The following is a 24,797-nucleotide window of genomic DNA, read 5'->3' as shown; positions in this document are numbered from 1 at the left end:
GGTCTTTGTTTTGTTTTCCAGTTCTTGTTGGTAGAATGTTTTATTTTCTTTCGGACTGCAGCCTTTTTTTTCTCTGTCACACGGTAGTGCTATATTTTCTCTGCATTTTGCAGCTTCTCACACAATGTGTGGAATTCCCTGGGAGACAGGCTTCTCCTCTGTTAATTTTTCGCCTGGGTCAGAGGGTGCTGTGTCCGTGTTGGTATGTGGAGAGCTTTTGAAGTTCCAAAGCTCTTCCTGCACCAGATTCAGAGCCGTGTGTTTCAGCATTACTTTTTACTCCTGCAGGGATCCGCCCAGATAGTTGAGGTTAGGGGCGGGATGTGTTGTGAGAGATGGCCCAGAGCAATGGTGGCTACCACCACCACAGTTGGTCCTGCTTCTACGGCTCCCTCCCCTTTTCTAGAACTAGTTGGGCTGCAAATCTGTGTCTGCCGGCCACAGTTCTCAGAACAGGAAATATCTGTCCTTTTGATCTGAGGCTGCTACTCTTCCGTTTCTAGCACGGGGCACGTGGGGGCAGGGTGAGCTCTGGGAGGGTAGGGAAAGAGTGGCTAGTCTTAGTGCCTAAGGCTTCCATTCTCTGCTCGGCAGTGAGAGCTTAAGCCACCGTTTTCAGCCTTCTTCCCTCAGTCTTTGCTCCGAGGTCTCTGCTTTGAACCTTGAGTTCAGCTGTGTTATATGCTGCCCCCTTAGCCCTGTGGGACACAAGCGGAGCCCTAGCAGTCCGAGTTCTTCCCTCTCCCGCAGCTGCGGTAGTTCCGGGATGCAGCGAGTTTTGAGCACTGAGCTAGTTCTGCGTCCTGCGCCCGAGCGGCTCCGTCTCCATGCTTCTTCCTTCCCTCCTTTACCGCTGGCGCGATTCGCCCATCTTTAGGTGAATTCATTAGTGGGCGTCTTCGTCTTGCCTGTCTGCTGTGTAGGGAGTCCTTTGTGGAGTTATTGTTGTTCTGTTAGTTGTAAGTTCCAGGGGAGCTTTACAGAGGCTCACCTCACGCTGTCATTTTGATCAGCTGGTAAAATGTTTTTTATTGTCAAGCAAATGTGATTTTCAGAAGTGAGTATTGTATTCCCCTTCCAGTGCTCAAAAGTCCAAATTCAGTTGGCTTCACTTTGATTCTTTCAGTCTATGAAATAAAATAGTACCTCGGTTTTCTCTGTGACTAATGTTTTGGTTTACGAAAACTGTAAACCCGGAAGTAAATGCTTTGGTTTTCGAACATGCCTTGGAGGTCAAACATGTCATGTGGCTTCCACTGAGTGCCAAGATCCTGAAGCCTAGTTGTTGGCTGGTTTTGAACGTTTTAGAAGTCAAACGGTCTTCCAGAGCAGATAATGTTCGAAAACCGTGGTATCACTGTAGTGTCATGTAGTAGGGGGAAATAAAACACGAAAACAGCTGGGTTTGAATTCCGGATACATTATTTCTTAGCTTTGAATTCTTGGCCAAATCACTCAAACGATGTGAATATCATTTTCTTCATTTGTAAAATAGGGATGATATCTACTTCTTGAGAGTATGATGAAGATTAAGATAAGGTATAATTAGGGCCTGGGAAATATTAAATGCTCCATAACTGTGTATACCTTTCTGTTTCCATCAGAGCCAAACAATGATAAAGGCTTTAGTATACATTAGTTCTGGGAGTTCTCAAAGATCAGCCTGTCTCAAAGAGGGAGAGTTTCCTGAGCATCCAGAAAGGCTCTTGGTACTATAGTGTAAAGAGACAGGCTACCCAGGAAGCCCTGTAGCAGTGGTCTGGCATTTTGACCACTATTTCATAGGCTTTGGAATCGTTTTTCTTACCATCAAAACCTCCTCCTTTGACCTCACTTTTCTTGGGAAACCCCACCTTAGCCATTACTCCTAGAAAACCATTGGGATTTGTTTTAGGGGTGTGTGTTTTCTTAGATATCGTTCTGTGGTTTGTGGTACAATACTTAAATGCTTTAGAAATATTTAAATTTTCTTCAATTACAGTTGATATTCAACATTATATTAGTTTCAGGTGTTTTACATAGTGGTTAGACATTTATATAATTTACAAAGTGATGCCCCCGATTAGTCTAGTACCTACCTGACACTATACATCGCCTGACACTATACATAGTTATTACATTGTTATTGACTATATTCCCTATGCTGTACTTTACATCCTGTGATTATTTATTTTATAAATTTTATTGGGGAACGTTAGGGGACAGTGTGCTTCTCCAGGGCCCATCAGCTCCAAGTCGTTATCCCTCAATCTAGTTGTGGAGGGCACTGCTCAGCTCCAAGTCCAGTTGCCGTTTTCAATCTTTAGTTGCAGGAGGCACAGCCCACCATCCCGTGCCGGAATTGAACCGGCAACCTTGTTGTTGAGATCTTGTGCTCTAACCAACTCAGCCATCCAGCTGCCCCTCTGGTAGCTCAGTGGCAGCTCATTGTCTTCAATCTAGTTGTGGAGGGCGCAGCTCACTGGCCCATGTGGGAATCGAACTGGCAACCCTGTTGTTCTGAGCTCGCGCTCTAACCAACTGAGCCATTTGGCCCCTCCATCCTGTGACTATTTTGTAACTACCAATTTGTACTTAATCTCTTGACCTTCTTCACCCAGCCCCCCAACCCCTTCCCATCTGGCAACCATCAGTTTGTTCTCTGTATCTATGAGTGTGTTTCTGTTTTGTTTGTTTATTCTTTAGATTCCATATGTAAGCGAAATCACATTGCATCTATCTTTCTCTGTATGACATACTCCACTGAGAATAATATTCTCCAGGTCCATTTGTGTCGTCATAAATGGTAAGATTTCATTTTTTTATGGCTGAGTAATATCCGTGTGTGTGTGCGCGCGCGCGTGCGCCTGCGCGCGCACGTATCTTACATCTTCTTTATCCAGGTGTCTATTGATGGGTACTTAGGTTGCTTACATATGTTGGCTATACAGCTGCAGTAAACATACAGGTGCATGTATCTTTTCTAATTAGTGTTGTGGGTCTCTGGATAAATACCCAGAAGTGGAATTGCTGGTCATACATAGTTCTATTTTTAATTTTTTGTGGAACCTGCATACTGTTTTCCATAGTGGCTGCACCAATTTGCCATTTCACGAACAGTGCATGAGGGTTCCCTTTTCTCTACATTCTCGCCAATACTTGTTTGTGGTGTATTGATGATAGCCATCCTGACAGGTGTGAAGTGATATCTCATTGTGGTTTTTATTTGCATTTCTCTAAATGCTAGTGCAGTTGAGCATTTTTTTCTTATGTCTATTGGCCATCTGTATGTCTTCTTTGGAGAAAGGTCTGTTCAGGTCTTCTGTCCAGTTTTTAGTTCGATTGTTTCTTTTGATGTTGAGTTGTATGAGTTCTTTATAAATTTTGGATATTAACCCCTTATTGGATGTATCATTGGTGAATAACTTCTCCCATTTAGTAAGTTGTCTTTTTGTTTTGTTGCTTGTTTCCTTCGCTGTGTAAAAAATTTTGGGTTTGGGCCGGCCCGGTGGTTCAGGCGGTTGGAGCTCCATGCTCCTAACTCAAAAGGCTGCCGGTTCGATTCCCACATGGGCCAGTGGGCTCTCAACCACAATGTTGCCGGTTCAGTTCCTTGAGTCCCGCAAGGGATGGTGGGCTGCGCCCCCTGCAACTAGAAACAACAACTGGACCTGGAGCTGAGCTGTGCCCTCCACGACTAAGACTGAAAGGACAACAACTTGAAGCTGAACGGCACCCTCCACAACTAAGACTGAAAGGACAAACACTTGACTTGGAATAAAAAGAAAAAAAAAGTCCTTGAAGTACACACTGTTCCCCAATAAAGTCCTGTTCCGCTTCCCCAATAAAATCTTAAAAAAAAAAAAAATTTGGGTTTGATGTAGTCCCATTTGTTTATTTTTTCTTTTGTTTCCTTTGCCCAAGGAGTGATATCAGAAAAAATATTACTAAGAGCAATGTGAGAGAGTTTACTGTTTATGTTTTCTTCTAGGAGTTTTATGGTTTTGGGTCTTACTTTTAAATGTTTAATCCATTTTGAGTTTATTCTTATGTAAAGTGTAAGGAGGTGGTCAGTTTCGTTTTTTTGTTTGCATGTATCTGTGTAGTTTTCGTAGCACCATTTATTAAATAGACTCTCTTTACCCAATTGCATGTTCTTGCCTGTTTTGTCATAGATTAAATGACCATATAGGCATGGGTTTATTTCTGGGCTCTCTATTCTGTTCCATTGATCTATGTGTGTGTTTTTATGCCAGCACCATGCTGTTTTGATTACTATAGCCTTGTGGTATAGTTGGATGTCAGTAGTGTGATACCTCCAATTTTGTTCTTTCTCAAGATTGCTATGGCTATTCTGGGTCTTTTGTGGTTCCATATAGATTTTAGGATTATTCTAGTTCTGTGAAAAATGCCATTGGTATTTGGATAGGGATTGTATTGAATCTATAGATTGCTTTGAGTAGTATGGATATTTTAATGATGGTAATTATTCCTCATCATGAACATGATATATGCTTGCATTTATTTGTGTCTTCTTCAGTTTCTTTGTTCAGTGTCTTATAGTTTTCCAAGTACAGGTCTTTTACTTCCTTAGTTAAATTTATTCGTACGTATTTTATTTTTTTTGATGTAATTGTAAATGGGATTGTTTTCTTAATTTATCTTTCTGATAGTTTGTTATTGGTGTATAAAAATGCAAATGATTTCTGGGTATTAATTTTATATCCTCCTACTTTATTGAATTCATTTATCAGTTTAGAAAGATTTTTTTTGATGAGCTCCATAGACATTTTCATTATTTGAGAAACCTATGCTAGACAGGGTGTCAGGAGACCTGAGTTCTAGTCCCAGCTCTGATACTGACAGGTTGTGTGACCTTAGATTTCATTTTCCTCATGGGTAAAATAATATCTAACCTTTGTTGAGCAACTACTGTGTACCAGGCAGTATTCTAAGTGTTCTACATAAATATTACAAATTTATATACTCATTTAACACTTATAACAGTACTATTATTACCCTTATTTTAAACATAGGAAAATCAAGACTCAGAAAGCTAGAGCAACCTCCTGAGAGCCAGAATATGAAGCAGACAGTGTGTGACTCAAAAGCCTATGCTCTTAACCCCTGCACTGTACTGCTTCAATAAAATGAACAGATTGAATTATACCATCAATTCCTAAACCGTGTTCCTGATGACTACTAGTCCCACAGGATAACTAGTTTAAAAAAAATAAAGATTCTAAGGTGTGTGGAGATTCATAGTGAATTTTCACTTATTAGTCTCTGGGAAACTCTGCAGTAGAGAAACCTGCTTTTATTTGTTTAACCCAGTGTTTTCTTAACCTGACTGCAGATGTGTGTGTGTGTGTGTGTGTGTGTGTGTGTGTGTGTATGTATATATATGTACACACCGATTAAGGTCCTTAGGAACCAGGGTTCATAGAATATGCTTTGAGAAATGCTGGTTTCAATCTGGAAAATGTATTCTAACTTAAGTGCTTTGAGCACTTAATGATGATAGATGTGTGGACTGAAAAGTAGCATTCCTTTCTGAGTCTCAAATTTGCTTTAATTGGAAAGATGCTGAAAAATAGAGTGTAAGGAGACAGAAATTGAAGGCTAGTTTGGTTTGTGTTTTTAACACTTGGCTCGAATGACCTTGTACATCTTGACACAAAAGACTTCATTTGCCTTTCCTTCCTCCTTAGTTATTACTTTAAAGAAGAGACCTAAATCAGAGATGCTTGTTGCAAAAGTAGGAGAAAGTCTTTTAAATAAATGCAGGGTGCAGTAGTTGTTTTCATGAGGAATGCCCTCTGTTGTCAGAAGGGATGCCACACGAGGCGGGTCTTATGTGGGACATGTGTACGGCTGATGGATATCATTACACTGTCAGTCCTCCTGGAGTCAGATGTCTCATCTCTATTTATTTTTGCAGTGTATCAAAGTTATTATCAGTAATTGTGACAAATCAGAATAGTAAATGGATTCTGAGATCTGAAGTACACCTGATTTCCTCCCTTCCTGGAAGGGAAATGGGAAAACAAACAAAAGACAACAGGATATATTCTATGGCCCATACCTTCTCCAACAACAAAGAGCTTAAATGTCAGTGCTGTCTACACCGTAGGAGTGCAAAACTAACAAAGCAGTTAGGTGGTCTGCTTGGTGGTCAGCTTCTTCCCTCCCTCCTTCCCTGCCTTCCTTTCCTCCTCTGTCCTTCCCTCCCTCCCTTTCTTTCTCTTCTCTGTTCTGTTTACTTTCTTTCTCTCCTTCCTTTTTGTCCTCCTTCTGTCCTTCCCTCTCTTTCCCCCTTTCCATTCTCTCCCCCTCCACTCCCCTCCCCTCATGTTTCTTCTCTCTTTCTCCCTCTCTCTCTCTCTCTTCCCCCTGCCCTACACAAAGACACACATACACATATTCTATGGGATCCAGGTTTCTATGGGATAAAAGCACAGCAGGCAGCGGAACCCTCTTACCACACTCTCAGAACCAGAGGGGACTCTGGTGCCCATGAGTAGAGAAAGGGGAGCGTCTGAGTAACTGCAGGTCTCCTACAAGATCCTACCAACTGATGGACACAGGTTCCCTGAAGTGTGAATCCCTAAGGAAGTACATACCGACACTTTCAATATCAACAGTTTCCCCCTCCTCTATGGCTTCCTCTGGGACTATCCTCTAAGAGGAACATAACACACTTCATACGTGGGCATTGTAGCATTTTGATACGTAGTGCCCTGGCCCTTGGCAGGAACTCCTTCCGAGTGGTCAATTTTTCTCCTTGTCGAGCATGTACTGCCATTCAAGGCTGCCTGTCCTAAGACAGGAGAGAGCTAAAGATGCTTTTTAGTTTAAATTTCTGTTCCTCACCATTTGCCCATTCGTTTCCTGAAGTGTGACTTCTGAGTGTGAGACAGTGAGCCCCTATTCCACCTGGCACTGATTTCTTCTGTTAACCTAACTACAGTAAAGTTTCAAACAGCAACAGCAAACCTACTTTTCCTTTTAACTTTCCTTTTTTTTAAATTAAAAAAAAAATTTTAAATTAGAATTTATTAGGATGAGAAATTCTGTAATACATCATCTATATATCACATTGTGTGCTCACTACCCAGAGTCAGCTCTCCTTCCATCACCATATGTTTGATCCCTTTTACCCTTTTAACGTTTGACGCAATCGTGTGCTTTTACCAAACTATTCCTATCAAGTTTATATAGTCACCTGCATTCAGATTAACAAATACCTACCTGTAGCTTCCCCATCAGGAAAGGAAATGGTATGCACTCATGTTTCTTTTTCAACATTACTTTGTAGCTTTTCCCATGTGCATTTTCTGCCCCGCCCCTCTCTCCTCCCCCCAGCACCCCAACTCCTACTCTTCTGCTTGTTCTGGTTGGCTGATGATTATTGTGGATACCTTTTTTTTCTTTTCTGTTGTAGTCCATTTTGGCTGTTATAACAAAATACCACAGACTGGATGACTTATAAATAGAAGAAATTTATTTCTCACAGTTCTTGTGGCTGGAAGTCAAAGGTTAGGGTATTAGCATGGTTGGGTTCTGGTAAAGTCCCTCTTCCAGGTTGCAGACTGTGCACTACTCACTGTGTCCTCACATAGCAGAAGGGACAAGGAATCTCTCCGGGGCCTCTTTTATAAGGTCACTAATTCCACTAATCCTATTTATGAGGCTCTGCCCTCATGGCCTACTCATCTCCCAAAGGCCGCACCTCCAAATACTGTCATATTGGACATTAGGATTTTAACGTGAATTTTGGGGGGACACAAATATTCAGACCATAGCACCTTCTTTTTTTTTTTTTTTTTTTTTTTTAGTTTTATTTTATTTTTACATCCCTCACACCGTGAACCCCCCTCCCCCAGCACCTTCTTTTTCCATTTGGGTTTTTGGCCTTAAAATGTCTCTTGGGTTCTAATAGTTCTTTTTCCTTAACTTAAACACCAGTCCTTCTCAGTCTGGCTTTTCACTTAATAACTAACTACTCCTTCTCTGGTCTTGTCCTTCTGCCCTACCTCCCTTCTATAATTGGATACATCTTGCTGTCTTTCCCTTCCTCCTTTTTCTCCAGCCACCCCTTAGTCACCTTCTGTATCTGTGCCTCTAACAAGGGTGACTCTGGTGGAAATAAATGCCTTTCTAGCCTGTACAGGAAAATAAGACTAGTTTTTCTTGGCATTAGAAAATAGTGTTTTTTTTTATTGTGATTAAGAAAATAACATTAAATTAACCGTCTTAACCATTTTTGTGTACAGTTCAGTAATGTTATGTATATTCACATTATTGTGCAACATATCTCTAGAACTTTTTCATCTTGCAACATCAAAACTCTGTACTTACTAAACAGTAATTTCCTCTCCCAGCTCCTCCCAGCTCTTTGCGACCACCTTTCTACTTTCTATTTCTGTAATTTTGACTACTTTAGAATACTTTGTATGAATGGAATGATGCAGTATTTGTCCTTTTATGACTGGCTTTCCTGCACATGGCAGGATGTCCTTTTTAAAGGACATGATGTTGTGTATAAATACTACATTTTCTTTATCCATTCCTCTGTGTATGGACATTTGGGTTGCTTCCACCTCTTGGCTACTGTGAATAATGCTGCAATGAACATGGGGGTGCAGATATCTCTTGAAGATCCTGCTTTGAATTGTATGGATATAAATCCAGAAGTGCATTGCTTGATCTATTTGGTAATTCTATTCTTAATTTTTTGAGGAACTTCTGTACTGTTTTTCATAATGGCTGTACCATTTTACATTCCCACTAAGAGTGTACAAGGATTCAAACTTCTCCATATCCTGGCCAACACTTATTTTCTGTTCTTTTTTAATAGTGGCTATCCTAATGGGTGTGAAGTAATATCCTGTGGTTTTGATTTGAATATCTGTTGTAATTAGTGATTTTGAGCATCTTTTCATATGCTTGTTCACCATCTCCTTTGGAGAATTGTCTATTAAGTCCTTTGCAGATTTTTAAGTCAGGTTATTATTATTATTATTTTTTTGGTTGAATTGTAGAAGTTCTTTATATATTCTGGATGTATGATTTGTACAATTTCTCCCCCATTCTATAGGTTGCCTTTTCCCCTAGTTGATTGTTTCCTTTGATATACAGTTAGTTTTAAACTTTGTTATATTCCCATTTGTCTATTTTTACTTTTGTTGCTTGTGCTTTTTGTGTCATATCCAAGAAATAATTGCCAAATCCAATTTCTTAAAGTTATCCCCCATGTTTTATTGTAGGAGTTAATGTAGTTTTTGGTCTTACATTTAGGTCTTTAATCCATTTTGAGTTCATTTTTGTAAATGATGTAAGGGTCCAACTCAATTTTTTTTTTCCAGGTGAATATCCAGTTTTCCCAACAACATTTATTGAAGAGACGGTCCTTTCCCCATTGCAGTCTTGGCACCCTTGTCAAGAATCATTTGGCCATATATACAAGGGCTTTCTATTCTGTTCCGTTGTTCTGTATATCTTTTTTTTATGCAAGTACCACATCATTTTGATTACTGTTGCTTTGGTAGTATGTTTTGAAATCAGGAAGTGTGAGACCTCCAACTTTATTCCTGTCTTTCAAAATTGATTTGGTTATTTGGGATCCTTCTATGAGTTTTAGGATCATTTTTCTATTTCTGCAAAAAATTCCATTGGGATTTTGGTTGTTGGAACTGCATTGAATCTGTAGATCACTCTGGGTAATGTGAGTATTTTAACAATATTAAGTCTTCCAATCCACAAGTATGGGATATATTTCCATTTATTTGTATGTTCTTTGACTTCTTTTAGCAATGTTTTCTAGTTTTCAGTGTACAAGTCTTTTACCTCCTTGGTTAAGTTTATTCCTAAGTATTTTACCTTTCTAGGTGCTTTAGTAAATGGAATTGTCTTAATTTCCTTTTTGGTTTGGTTATTATCAGTCGAAATGCAACTGATATTTGTATGTTGATTTTTGTATCTTGCAACTTTCTGAAAGTATTTATTGTTTACTGTTTTTCAGTTTTCAATATATAAGATCATGTCATCTGTGAACAGAGATAACTTTGCTTCTTTTCTAGTTTGGATGCGTTTTGTTTCTCTTACCTAATTGCGCTGGCTAGGACTTCCAGTACTGGAGAACAATTTTAAGAATGACTTTTCAGGATAGAGTCCTAGGGACAGGTGATCAAAAGAGATTTTTTTCCTCATAATTGCATTGCGTTGTAGTAAGAATCAAAATGAAGTATGACATGTAAAACACAATACTTGGTGTATAGTAACTTCTCTATTTTGTTATTGTAGTTGCTATTCCTATATTTGGGGGTGAATCTTGAAACCTTGCCCTGGAAAATAAGAGGATGAAGTTCTAATACCCTAAAGGTGTGGTGCTCAACCTTGGCTGTACTAGTCACCTGAGGAACTTTTTCAAAATCCTGAGGCCAATTACTTATATATTAAAATGTCTAAGGGTGGAACCCAGGCATCACTATTTTTTTTTCTTTTTCTTTTTTTTTAAATTTATTAGTTTCAGGTGTACAAGACAAGGTAATACTTAGACGTTCATCATTTATATCCCTCACACTGGGAACTTTTGTTGCCCCCATCCACTATCCCTCCGACCTCACACTGAGCCATCACATCATATATATAAAATTATAGTTGGCATTCATTAATGTTTAGCTTCTGGTGTACAATGCCATGATCGGGCATCCACAGTATCCCTGAGGTGGTCTCCCAAATAGGACACATGTCCATCGGATACCCAACAAAATCTTTACATTATTGAATATGTTCACCAAATTAATTTTCAAAAACCCCTGAGACCATCTTCTGGTTATCAGCTGCTTCCTAATCTTTTCACCTTTCCCCTTATCCCCAACCCTCTCCCCCCCCCCCCGCCCATCTAACAACTCTCAGTTTTTTCTTTGTGTCCCCAAAACTGTTTCTGATTAGTTCATTCACATATTCTTTTCTTTAGATTCCGCATATAAGTGAGATCATATGGTACTTGTCTTTCTCTTTCTGACTTATTTCACTTAACATAATGTTCTCTAGATCCATCCATGTTGTTGCAAATGATAAAATTTCTTTCTTCTTTATAGTAGGCATCACTATTTTTTAAAGTTCCCCATTTGATTCCAATATTCGACTAACGCATGAGAACCACTGTGCTAAAATATACAGTGGTACTTTGGTTTTCGAACGGTCTGTTGATGAACATTTCAGTGCATGAATGCTGTAAATTTTATGGATCTATGGCATCATTAGATAGTAAAATTCATGCTAAAATTTGCAGTTTTAGGGGTTGATTTTAAAGGTCTGGAAGGGATTAATCCATTTTGCATTATTTTCTATGGGAAAACTGTGCCTTGGTTTTTGAACGTTTCAGAACTTGAACAGTCTTCCTGAACGGATTACATTAAAAACCCGAGGTACCACTGTATATTTTTTAATGATTTCAGATTCCATGGATTTTCCATGTCTTAAGTTTTTGTCAACCACAAATTTTATTTAGACATGTTTGGAATATTTCAGTGGTTCTCGATGATGACTACACATTAAAATCACCTGTGGAGCTTTTAAAACATTTCATTGCCTCACCCCAAACAATTAAATCAGTTTTTGGGGGGTTGGGCCTGCATATTCCTTTTTTATGCTTGTTTTGTTTTCTTTTAAAGATCTCCTCGTATGTAGCCCAAGTTGAGGACTGTTGCTTTGCATGAAAGGAGGTTTGTGAGGCTAAAACACTGTAGGGTTTTAATTGCTACAGCCATATAAGAATTCTTTTTTTTCTTCTTTTTTATTTTTATTTATTGGGGTGACAATTGTTAATGAAATTACATAGATTTCAGGTGTACAATTCTGTATTACATCATCTATAAATCCCATTGTGTGTTCATCACCCAGAGTCAGTTCTCCTTCCGTCACCATATATTTGATCCCCCTTACCCTCATCTCCCACTTCCCACTCCACTTACCCTCTGGTACCACTAAACTATTGTCTGTGTCTATGAGTTTTTGTTTCTCATTTGTTTTGTCTTGATTTCTTGTTGTTTTTAGTTTATATACCACATATCAGTGAAATCATAGGGTTCTCTGCTTTTTCTATCTGACTTATTTCGCTTAGCATCATACTTTCAAGATCCATCCATGTTGTCACAAATGTTCCTATATCATCTTTTCTTACCACCGAATAGTATTCCATTGTGTATAAATACCATAACTTCTTTATCCATTCATCTATGGAAGGACATTTTGTTTGTTTCCATGTCTTGGCCACCGTAAACAAAGCTGCAATGAACATTGGAGCACGTGAGTCTTTATGTACAAATGTTTTCAGATTTTTTGGGTAGATACCCAGGAGAGGGATTGCTGGGTCATATGGTAATTCTATTCGTTATTTTTTGAGGACCCTCCATACTGTCTTTCATAACGGCTGCACCAGTCTGCTTCCCACCAACAGTGTATGAGAGTTCCTTTTTCTCCACAGCCTCTCCAACACTTGTGACTATTTGTCTTTTGATGATAGCCATTCTGACTGGGGTGAGGTGATATCTCATTGTGGTTTTAATTTGCATTTCTCTGATGATTAGTGATGTTGAGCATTTTTTCATATGTCTGTTTGCCATTTGTATGTCCTCTTTGGAGAAATGTCTCTTCAGGTCCTCTGCCCATTTTTCAGTTGGGTTGTTTGTTTTTTTTGTTGTTGAGTTTCATGAGTTCCTTGTATATTTTGGATATTAGCCCCTTATCAGAGGCACTGTTTGCAAAAATCTTCTCCGATTCAGTTGGTTGCCTCTTTATTTTGTCGATGGTATCTTTTGCTGTGCAGAAGCTTTTAAGTTTCATATAGTTTCCTTCATTTATTTTAGCTTTTACTTCCATTGCCTTTGGAGTCAAATTCGTAAAATGCTCTTTGAACCCAAGATCCATAAGTTTAGTACCTATGTTTTCTTCTCTGCAGTTTATTGCGTCAGGTCTTATGCTTAAGTCTTTGATCCATTTTGAATTAATTTTGGTAATGGTGACAGATAGCAGTCTAGTTTCATTCTTTTGCACGTGGTTATCAAATTCTCCCAGCACCATTTATTGAAGAGGCTGTCTTTCCTCCATTGTATGTTTCTTGCTTCTTTGTCAAAAATTATCTGTCCACATTATTGTGGTTTTATTTCTGGGTTTTCAATTCTATTCCATTGGTCTATGTGTCTGTTTTTCTACCAATAACTTGTTGTTTTGATTATTGTAGCTCTTTAGTACAAGCTAAAGTCAGGGAGTGCGGTACCTTCAGTATTGTTCTTTTTTCTTAAGATTGCTTTGGCTATTTTGGGTCTTTTGTGGTTCTAAACAAATCTGATGATTTTTTGTTGTATTTCTTTCAAAAATTCCATTGGGATTTTATGGGGATTGCATTAAATCTGTATATGGCTTTGGGTAATATGGCCATTTTAACTATGTTGATTCTTCCAATCCATGAGCATGGAATGTCTTTCCATTTCTTTGTGTCTTCTTCAATTTCTTTTAAAAATGTCTTATAGTTTCAGCATATAGTCTTTCACATTCTTGGTTAAGTTTATTCCTAGGTATTTTATTCTTTTTGCTGCAATTGCAAAAGGAATTGTGTTTTCTTTTTCTTTTTCTGAGATATCATTGTTAGTATATAGGAATGCCGTGGACTTTTGTACGTTGATTTTGTAGCCAGCAACTTTACTGTTTTCCTTGATTGTTTCTAATAGCATTTTGGTGGTTGTCTTTAAGGTTTTCTATATATAGCAATAGATATTAATTCTTTTTTGAATGTTTTGGAAAATGCACCTGTGAAGCCGTCTGGTCCAGGACTTTTGTTTGTTGGGAAGTTGTTGATTACTGATTACATTTCTTTGGTAGTAATGGGTTTGTTCAGAATTTCTGTTTCTTCTTGATTCAGTTTTAGAAGATTGTGTGCCTCTAGAAATTTATCCATTTCTTCCAGATTGTCTACTTTGTTGGCATATAGTTTCTTGTAGTATTTTCTTAAAATTTTATGTATTTCTGTGGTATCTGTTGTCATTTCTCCTCTTTCATTTCTGATTTTTTAAATTTGGGCCCTTTCTCTCTTTTTCTTGGTCCGTCTGGCTAAGGGTTTATCTTTTAAAAAAACCAGCTCTTGGTTTCATTGATTTTTTGTATTGTGTTTTTGGTCTCTATTTCATTTATTTCTGCTCTGATCTTTATTATTTTCTTCCTTGTACTCCCTTTAGGCTTTTTTTGCTGTTTTTTTTCCAGTTCCCTCAGGTGTAAAGATAGCCTGCATATTTGAGTTTTTTCTTGTTTCTTTAAATAGTCCTGTATTACTATGAATTTCCTTCTTAGGACTGCTTTTGCTGCGTTCCCATAGATTTTGGGTTGCTGTGTTTTCATTTTCATTTATCTCAAGGTATCTTTTTATTTCTTCCTTGATCTCATTATTGATCCACTCGCTATTTAGTAGCATGTTACTCAGCCTCCATGTATTTGTGTGTTTTCTGGATTTCTTTTTATAATTGATTTCTAGTTTCATAGCACTGTGGACATAGAAGAAGCTTGATATGATTTCAGTCTTCTTGAATTTACTGAGACTTATTTTGTTGCCTAGCATGTGGTCTATCTTGGAAAATGTTCCATGTGCACTTCAGAAGAATGTATATTCTGCTGCTTTGGGGTGAAATGCTCTAAAAATATTGATTAAATCCAACTTGTCTGAAGTGTCGTTTAAGGCCACTGCTTTTGTGTTGATTTTCTGCCTGGAGGATCTGTCCATTGGTGACAACGGGTTGTTGAAATCCACTATTACGATAGTACTGCTGTTGTTCTCTGACTTTATGTCGGTCATAAACTTCTGTATATTTAGGAAGTCCTTTGTTTTGGTGTATAGATGTTTATTAAGTTATGTCCTCTTGTTGGATTCATCCTTTTATTATTATGTAGTGCCCTTCTATGTCTTTTATTGTAGTCTTCGTTTTAAAGTCTGTTTTGTCCGAAATAAGTATTGCTACCCCAGCTTTTTTGTCATTTTCATTTGCATGAAATATCTTATTCCATCCCTTTACTTTCAGTCAGTGTGTCTTCTGATCTGAGACGAGTTTGTTGTAAACAGCATAGGCATGGGTCCTGTTTTCTTATGCACTCAGCCACTTTGTCTTTTTAAAAAAAATATTTTATTGGGGGATTATTGGGGAAGGGGAACAGGACTTTTATTGGGGAACAGTGTGTACTTTCAGGACTTTTTTCCAAGTCAAGTTGTTGTCCTTTCAATCTTAGTTGTGGACGGTGCCGTTCAGCTTCAAGTTATTGTCCTTTCAGCCTTAGTTGTGGAGGGCGCAGCTCAGCTCCAGGTCCAGTTGCCGTTGCTAGTTGCAGGGGGCGTAGCCCACCATCCCTTGCGGGACTCAAGGAATTAAATTGCCAACCTTGTGGTTGAGAGCCCACTATCTCATGTGGGTATTGAACTGGCAGCCTTCGGAGTTAGGAGGCTGGAGCTCTAACCCTGTGAGTCACCGGGCCGGCCCCCTACTCTATGTCTTTTGATTGGAGCATTTAGCCCTTTCGCATTTGAAGTGGTTATTGATAGGTAAATATTGATTGCCATTTTGTTATTGGTATTTCTGATCTTCCTTTGTTAGTTTGTTTTCCCCTTTATTCTGTTTAGAAAAGCCCTTTTCACATTTCCTGCAGTGCTGGCTTGGTGGTAATGAATTTCTTTAGCTTGTTCTTTTCTGAGAAGCTCTTTATCTCTCCTTCAATTTTAAGTGGTAGCCTTGCTGGGTAGAGCAATCTTGGTTGTAGGCCTTTGTTTTTCATCACTTTGAATATTTCCTGCCACTCCGTTGTGGCCTGCAGAGTTTCTTTAGAAAAGTCAGCTGATAGTGTTATAGGAGTTCCGATGTATGTAACCCGCTGTCTTTCTCTTGCTGCTTTTAGGATTCTCTTTGTCTTTAACCTTTGCTCTTTTAGCTAAAATTTGTCTTGGTGTGGGTTTGTTTGGGACTCTGCACTTTCTGGGCTTGTACGTTGATTTCCTTCACCAGGATAGGGAAGTTTTCAGTCATTATTTCTTCAAATACGTTCTCGATCACTTGCTCCTTCTGTTCTCCTTCTGGTATTCCTATGAAGTGCATGTTGTTACGCTTGATGTTCTCCCACAGGTCTCGTAAACAATTTTCATTGTTTTTTCTTTTTTCTTTTTCATTCTTTTATTCTTTTTTCCGATTGGGTGATTTCTGCTATCTTGTCTTCTAAATCACTTATCCAATCCTCTGCTTCATCTAATTTACTGGTAATTCCTTCGAATGTGTTCTTCATTTCAGTTATCGTGTTCTTTAGTTCTAACTGGTTTTTTTTTTAAATGATTTTTCTATCCTTTTTTATATTCTCATTAAGTTCCTTAAACATTCTCATCAGTGTTCTAAACTCCGTCTCTGATAGGTTGGATGCCTCTGTTTCATTTAGTTCTATTTCTAGAGGTTTCTTCTGATCTTTTATTTGGGACGTGTTTCTTTGCTTCCTCATTCTGGCTGTCACTCTGTGATTGCTTCAATGTATTGAGTAGATCACCTATGTCTCTAAGTCTTTTTTGGGTGGTCTTATGTACTATGTGTCCTTTATATTCTGATTGCACATTCTCCCTATTCTCTTGTGCCATGTGTTCCAGAAGTGTCACTGTTATAGTTGACCTTTAATTGCTTTTGGCTTGTCTGAGGGTGGGATTGACCCTCAGGCTGATTAGCTGGGAGAATTAGCTCTGCTCACATTGTATGAACTGCTGTGTGAAAGTTGACCTTCTTAGAGGAGGCTTTGCCCTTGTGGGTTCTTGTGCCTATGGAAAATTTCCTTTGAGAGTGCTGTTTGTATGTTCAACCAGGTAGTGCTGTGGCTTGGTCTGATGCTGGCCTCTGGGTGTATTGGTTCTGGTGTCTCTTGTGCGGAGCTCCCTCTCAGGGCCATTTCAGCCTTGTCTGTTACTGGCCTGGTGGTACCTGGTAGGTGCTCAAAGCTGTATACAGTTGGCTGCTCCCCTTGCTGGACCTGGAGTCATATTAGGGTGATCTCTCTCTGAATTGAGGCTGGCTGCCACCAATATTGGTCCTGAGGTAGTTTAGCAAAAGGCCCAGTGCCCGCTAGGCCTGTTGCCACCTGTCAGTTGCCCATAAGGCCCTACTATTGAAAGAGTCCTCTTTAGTAGCTGGGCTGTTTCACTCGGTGTTGAGGGTGCCCTTGGAGATGCGGCACTAGGTGGGCAGGATGGTGTTCAAGTGAGTTACAAGAAGTGATTAGTGGTTTTTTAGATATTAATGCTGATTCAGATCTTACACAAATGCCTGGCCTGTGACCCCCTTGTACAGTGTCCTGAGGGCACTACAGCCAGCCTCTGCCTCAAGCTCACAAGTTCTTGAGAACTGCTCCCAAGTGGCTGTGGTGCTGGTTTGGGGTCACTGAACACCACCACGATGACTGAGGCTCTGTGGACCATCTGCTATTGTAAAAAACCTTTTTCACAGTTTATGGGGGTGGGGCCAGTCACCCAGATTGCCCCTGGAAATGCCGCTGTAGGTTGGTGAGGTGGTGTTACAGGTAGCTTAAGGCTGTGGTCAGTGGTTTTTATAAATTCAGTGTAGTCTCAGCTTCTGGACCAGTGGTAGGCCCATCCATGTCCACTTTGCAAAACAAAAACAAAGCAAGGCAGACCAACAACACTGAGAAACAAATATACCCCCACAAAAACATGAAATACAACGATAAGTCAGGAGAAACAAAAATATATAAAAGAGACAAAAACAGCAGAATAAGACATTAAAACAGTAACCAAAGCAATAACAAGACAAACAAACCCGAGAAACAACAAAAAGAAAACAGACGAAAGACAAAAAAAAGGGACAAAAAGGTGAAAGAGATAGAAAAAAACAGAAGATAAAAAGAAAAAGGAAAAAATGGTAATATAAAAAAGGGGGTTATAAAAAAAGGTCTGAAAGAAAAGAGAAAAAAAAACAGAAAAAGAACGGAAAAAAAAGGCTCTCCATCTGCTTTAATGTGCAGGCCACTTACTCAGCAATAGAGAGTCTCTGGGCGACTCAGCACCAGCTCTGTTGAGGGGAAGGGCCCAGTGCATCGTGCGCTGGCTGACGTCCCTCTTAGGCTTGTAGTGAGCTGCCCACAATTGTCTTCAGTGGGCTCTGGGGCCTTGCTCACCACCAAAGATCCCCACAGGTTGTAATGGGCTGTCCGCTGCTGCAAAAACCCTGTGGCCTGTGGGGGTGGGGTCCAGGCATCAGGGGCCCAGGGTGCCCCTGGCAACGCAACTCTAGGTGCTCGGGGGTATCTACCCCCAGGGCACCACCATGTCAGAGCAGAGTGCGCCCCTCTACCAGGCACCCAGCCTACTGCAACACGCCACGAATGCGCCAGACAGATTGTGCCACTCCATAGCTCCTGGCCCAACACTCAGGAAAACTCTCTCTGCCTGTCTCAGTCAGCAGCCCATGGATCAGGTAGAGCAGCCTGAAGTCAGGCCTCTCTCCCGTGATGCTGCACAAGCAGAGTGGAGAGCCAGGACCCAAGGCAGCATGCGCATGCACAGGCGCATGCCTGCGTGGATTCCACCAGACCAATGCAGTCCCCAGCCTGACCCTCTGTGGGAGGGCCCAAACCTGAAAAAATGGTGCCCTCCTGTGCACTATGCGTGCGTGAGCTCCACACGGGTAACAATGGTCCCAAAACCTCCAGCTCTCGCACCAAAGGTGCTCAGCTTAGTCTTTCCCCGCAGGCTCCTGCCAACCCCTCGGTACCACTCCCTCCACCAGTGAACAGGTGAGTGCTTACCAGCGAGCGAGTCCATGTGCTGGTTGCACAGGAGGGCGACTGGGCCTCTAGTCGCCCTACATCCCACTGAGTTGAGCAAAGAGAGTCCTCATTGATTTCTACTGCCAGCTATTGTGGAACTCCCTCTCCCAGCAGAGGAACTCTGGGCTGGGGAACCAGGAGTGGGGCTGGAGGGTCCCTCCCCAACAGAAGAAGCCTCCGCCACTGAGGGGCCCCTGGCGGGGTTCGCCCTCTCTCCATGGGCCTGGAGTAAGCCTGCCTCACATCTCCACCCCTCCTACCAGTCTCGAAGTGGCCTCTTCTTTAAATCCTCGGTGTAGAGGTTCTGTTCAGCTTGTGTTCAGATGAATTCCAAGTTTGAGTGTTTTATATAATTTGTAATTCTGGTGTAATCCTGGGAGGCAGTTGGCATGGCACCTGTCTATTCCGCCATCTTAGCTCCTCCTGCAGCTAATCAGTTTATTTTTAACCTTTCTTGTTTCCTGATAAATACAGTGGTACCTCGGTTTTTGAACATAATCTGTTCCAGATGACCGTTCAAGTTCTGAAATGTTCAAAAACCGAGGTACCACTGTATACTTAAAGCTATATTAATATATTTCCTTTTTAGCTCTGCTTTAGCTGTGTGCCTCAGATTCTCAATTGTTGTGTTTTTATTATCATTTACGTTTTAAATATTTCTTAATTTTATTTATGATTTCCTTTTAACACATGGTTAATTTAATATGCTGTTTTGTTTCCAAATCTATGCTAATTTTGGCTATTATTTTGTTATTTCTGATGTCATTAGTTGGCAAAGTAGGCTGTGATATTGAGCCTTTGGAATTTATTGAGGCTTCCTTTACACCCGTTATCGTGGTGTCTTTTTGGAAGTGTTCTCTTTGTTGTCTTGAATGATAATGTGTTCTCTTGTGTTGGCCGTAGAGTTCTACTCTGTATATCTAATGGTTTGAGCTTTTTAGTTATACTGTGCAAGTGTTCTGTATCTCTACTTGTTTTTGGATTTTGTTTTTGTGTATTTATTTGATCTATCAATTCCTAACTAGAATGTTAAAATATCCAAGTATTCTTTTTCTTTCTGTAATTCGGCTGCAGGCAAGTACATCAAGCAAGATGTATTTTGAAACTATATTGTAATATGCATATATGTTTATGATGAATATATCTTCTTGTCCTGTTGTTCTTTGTCACTTAATTGTCTTTCGTCAGATACTGAGAATGCTGCACTGGCTTTGTTTTGGTTCATATTGCCTGGTATATCTTTTTCATCCTTTATTTTCAACTTCTTTACATCTCTTTGTTTTAAATGTATCCCTTCTAGCCTGAGTAATTGTTGAATCTTTTGTTTTAATCCAGTCAGTATTGTATCTTTTAATTGGTAAGTTTAATTCATGTACATTTGTTGTAATTACTCTTACATTGAGACTTATTCCTGGTATTTCATTTTACATTAATATAATACTTTCCATTTATGGTACTTTTTGTTTGTTTGTGTTTTCCTTTCCTGCTTTCCATAGGCTAGATCAGGTTTTCTTCAGCTTTATAGAAAGTTATGTTATATTTTCTTGCCTTTAAGCTCTAATCTCGTGTAATTTATTCTGATTGATTTTTACACATACAATAACTGCAACTTCCTTCCAACAAGATAAGTACCCCAGCAGACTCTTTTTTTTAAAAAGATTTTTATTGAGGAAGGGGAACAGGAATTTATTGGGGAGCAGTGTGTACTTCCAGGACTTTTTTCCAAGTCAAGTTGTTGTCCTTTCAATCTTAGTTGTGGAGGGTGCCGTTCAGCTTCAAGTTGTTCCTTTAGCCCTAGTTGTGGAGGGCGCAGCTCAGCTCCAGGTCTACTTGCCGTTGCTAGTTGCAGGGGGCGCAGCCCACCATCCCTTGTGGGAGTCGAACCGGCAGCCTTGTGGTTGAGAGGATGCGCTCCAACCAACTGAGCCATTCGGGAGGCACCTCAGCTCAAGGTGCCGTGTTCAATCTTAGTTTCAGGGGTCAGAGCCCACCATCCCTTGCGGGACTCGAGGAATTGAGCTGGCAACCTTGTGGTTGAGAGCCCACTGGCACATGTGGGAATCGAACCGGCAGCCTTCGGAGTTAGGATCATGAAGCTCTAACAGCCTGAGCCACCGGGCCTGCCCCCCCAGTAGACTCTTATATCCTATATATCTTCTACCCACAACTACCCCATCATGGTAATATCATCTAGAATTTTAATCCTTCCTGGAATCCATGTTTCCTTCTCACTGTTCATTTTCTCCAGTGCTGATGTAGGAAGAGGGAACATAAATTATACTAGTTTTCCACCTTGCCAGGAACTAGAAAGCCTCAAAAGAAGTTTTGTAGTAAATTAGCAGCATTTATCCTGCTTTGCATTATCTCACTTTAATCACAGGTGGTGAGTTGATGACTTAATCATCATTTCCTTCTCCCTGACTTAATCAACATTTCCTTCCCCCCAAATAACAGGTAGAAAACGTGAAATTACTGGATCGTTATGTGGATAAGAAACCAGCTAATGGGATTTTATATCTTACTGCAACTCACCTGATCTATGTGGAGGCTTCTGATGCAACCCAGAAAGAAACATGGGTACGTTTATGAGAAAATTTCAAAGGGTCTTGAAGAGTTGTGGATACATACTTTCTAATATGGTAGTTCCTTGAAATTTCAAGTAACAGCTAAATTTCTGTAAAACCTTTGCTTCACATAACCTATTCTAGGGGAGTTTTCATAGATTGAATCATATGATTCATTATCCCTCATGTTATTAACTATAGTCATCTTAGTCATTTTAAACTCCATGGAACTTTTCCTGAATATTTTTATGTACAGTAGTCTCTGCTCATTTTCTGAGCCTATTTGATAAGCATTCTGTAACAATTTAAAGCCTTGCTACTAGTAAAATGTCCAATAACCAACAGTATCCATATCACCTGGGAGTTGTTAAAAATGGAGGATCTCTGGCCTAAGATTTCAAATTTTATTTTTTTATTAGTTTCAGGTGTACAAAGCAACATAATAGATATTTAAGCCCCTTATAAAGTGGTAACCCACCCCCCCCAAGCTACTACCCCTCTGATATCTTATATAGCTGTTACAATACCATTGATTATCTTCCCTATGTTGTACTCTGCATCCCGTGACTATATATACATTTATATTTAGTTAGAGTTGACATTCAACATTATTCTACTTCAGTTCAGGTGTATACTGCAATGGTCATCAGGCCTAAAATTTTGAATTTCTAAAAAGCTCTCAGGTGATGATGATGGCCCTTTGACAACACCTTGGGTATCAATGATTTAGACCATCTCTCTGACCTAAGTCAGGGTGTGTGTTGTGTGTGTGTTTCTTGTTAACACCTTTAAACAGTGTCTTCTAATTAGTGTAGCACCCTTATTACTGTATGCTTTCCCCATCCTGAATTATCATTATTTAATCTTAACTTATTCTTTAGCCAAATTTATTCTTAGACCTCTTTATAAGAAGTACAAAGTGCTGCTGGTATACAGTGTAGCATAGTGATTTACAGCACAGGCTCTAGAGCCAGTCTGCTGAGGTGCAATCCTAGCTTCAACGTTTACTACCTTTGGAACCTCAGGCAAGTTGTTTAACTTCTCTGTGTCTTACTTCCCTCATCTGTAAAAAAGGGATAGTAATAATAACCTTGTTATGAGAATAAAAAAGTTAATGTTGTAAGTGCTTAATAGTGCCTGGCACATGATAAATGCTACTGTATAAGTATAAAATAAACTGAATATATCTATATGTGAAATAAGTACAGTTGATCCTCGATCAATGTGGGGGTTAGGGGTCAACCTCTATGTCAACCTCTGTGCAGTTGAAAATCTGCATATAACTTTTGACTCTACAGTCATCCCTTGGTATCCGTGGGAGAGTTGGTCCCAAAACCCCTTATGGATAACAAAATCCATTGATACTAAAGTCCCTTATATAAAATGGCACACAACAATACTTGCAGTTAGCCCTGTATGTCCATGGATTCCCAACTATGGATTGAAAATACTGTTTTCGATCCTCAGTTGAGTCTGAGGATGTGAAACCCATGGATACAGAGGGTTGACTGTATATTTATTGAAAAAAAATCTGCGTGTAACGCTGTATTTTAATACTTCCTTTTCAAATCACCATGAGCTTTCCCCATATGAGATTGTATCTTGCTCCCTTTGGTGTGATGAAAGGAACGCCAAAAGAAGAATCAGGAGAGCTGGTTCTAACTAGATTCAGTTATGCACTAACTGGCTATATGACCTTGAATAAGTGGCTCTTGCTCTCTGGGCTTCAATTTCCTCATCTTTAAGATGAAGTGGTTAGATTATATAAATTAGTAGGAATCCTTCCATTTCTAACAATTTAGGAACCATTTCTTTAGTACTGCACCATGAGATTTGCTCCTTTCTACCTGCATTTATAGGCAGCACACATTTCCCTAGTTATGTTCCTACTGGGTATTATTTCAAACCCAGGGAACTAGATCTGGAAAGGAGAACTTACGTGGATTATTTCTATATATCAAAGGAGGCTTATTTACCCAATTAGTACTACTAATGAAGTTAGCTCTTCTCAGCCTTCATTGTTTCACTTTCCCCCTATTCCCAAATCACCACTTTCTTCATGGCACCTAATTTTAATGATCAGTGTTTTACTACCCCAAACACAGGTCTCACGTGTTGACCAACAGGGCTTTGATTTTCTTGAAATTTGATATATTACTTCCTATTACATTATTAGTAATTGTTGTGGCCCCTCCAAAACTGCCATGGAAGGAACTGAGTTTAACAAAACCGTTAAGACAGAAATTAAGATGGAAAATCCCTGTAGGAATATGTGAATGGTCCCCACACCTGCCCCATTCTTAAATGGTGGATATGATTGAAAGAGTTCCTGAAGGTGTATTTTCCAAATAAATTGGGACTGGAGCATGGAGTATGTAGGGTGGAGGAAAAGAAAAGACCATAATAATTGGAAGGCCATTCCAGGCACAGGACAGGGAATCCAAAGAATGAAAAGAGTACATCGAGGTTCTAGTTGCAGGAGATATCAGAGACACAGATAGGAGGAAAACATCAAAGACTAAAATGTAAAACCATGATTCCATGGCTTTTTTAATCTATAAAGAAAGAATTGTATTATTTGGATACCATTTCTTTGACTAGTTCCATTTCCATGCATTTCTTTTTTTTTTATTTTGTTTATTAGTGTCTTTTCTCTTTTTGTCTTAGTGAGTCTAGCCAAGGGTTTGTTAGTAATCTTTTTGAAAAACCAACTCTTTGTCACATTAATTTTTTCTATAGTCTTTTTGTTCTCTATTTCATTTAGTTCTGCTCTGATTTTTGTTATTTCCTTTCTTCTAACTTTGGGTTTCATTTGTTCTTTTTCTAGTTCTTTAAGGTGTAACGTGAGGTTATTTATTTGGGATTTTTCTTGTTTCTTGAGATAGGCCAGTAATGGTATCAATTTCCCTCTTAAAACTGCTTTCGTGGCATCCCAAAAATTTTGGTAGGATGTATTTTCATTGTCATTTGTTTCTATGTATTTTTTGATCTCTCCTCTTCTTTGACCCGGTTGTTCTTTAAAAGTATGTTGTTAATCTCCATGTATTTGTGATTTTTCCTGCTTTCTTTTTGCAGTTGATATCCAATTTGAAAGCCTTGTGATCAGAGAATATGCTTGGTATGATTTCTATCTTCTTAAATTTGCTGAGGTTAGTTTTATGTCCCAATATACGGTCTATCCTTGAGAATGTTTCATGCACACTAGAAAAAAATGTATAGTCTGATGTTCTAGTATGAAGTGCTTTATAAATGTCAATTTTGTCCATTTCATCTAATGTGTCATTTAGGGCTGCTATTTCTTTATTTTCTGTTTGGATGATCTATCCATAGCTGTCAAAGATGTATTTAGGTCCCCTACTATAATTGTGTTTTGGTGAATTTCTCCCTTTAGTTCTATTA

At 39.4% G+C, this 24,797-nt stretch overlaps 1 protein-coding gene across 2 annotated transcripts in view; it reads left to right on the top strand.

Annotated features, from left to right (window-relative positions):
- ASB12 (ankyrin repeat and SOCS box containing 12) overlaps positions 1–24,797 on the top strand; it is a 182,235-nt gene that overhangs the window by 11,816 nt on the left and 145,622 nt on the right. For both annotated transcript variants that reach the window (XM_081042042.1, XM_081042043.1), the window contains exon 2: positions 21,289–21,411. In XM_081042042.1, the coding sequence (XP_080898168.1) occupies positions 21,289–21,411 (123 nt within the window). The remainder of the gene's footprint in view (positions 1–21,288; positions 21,412–24,797) is intronic.

The sequence above is a fragment of the Rhinolophus hipposideros genome (assembly GCF_964194185.1).
Source record: "Rhinolophus hipposideros genome assembly, chromosome: X".
NCBI classification, from domain to species: Eukaryota; Metazoa; Chordata; class Mammalia; order Chiroptera; family Rhinolophidae; genus Rhinolophus; species Rhinolophus hipposideros.
Note: the sequence above shows the minus strand (reverse complement) of the source record. Positions and strands in the feature narration are given on the sequence as shown.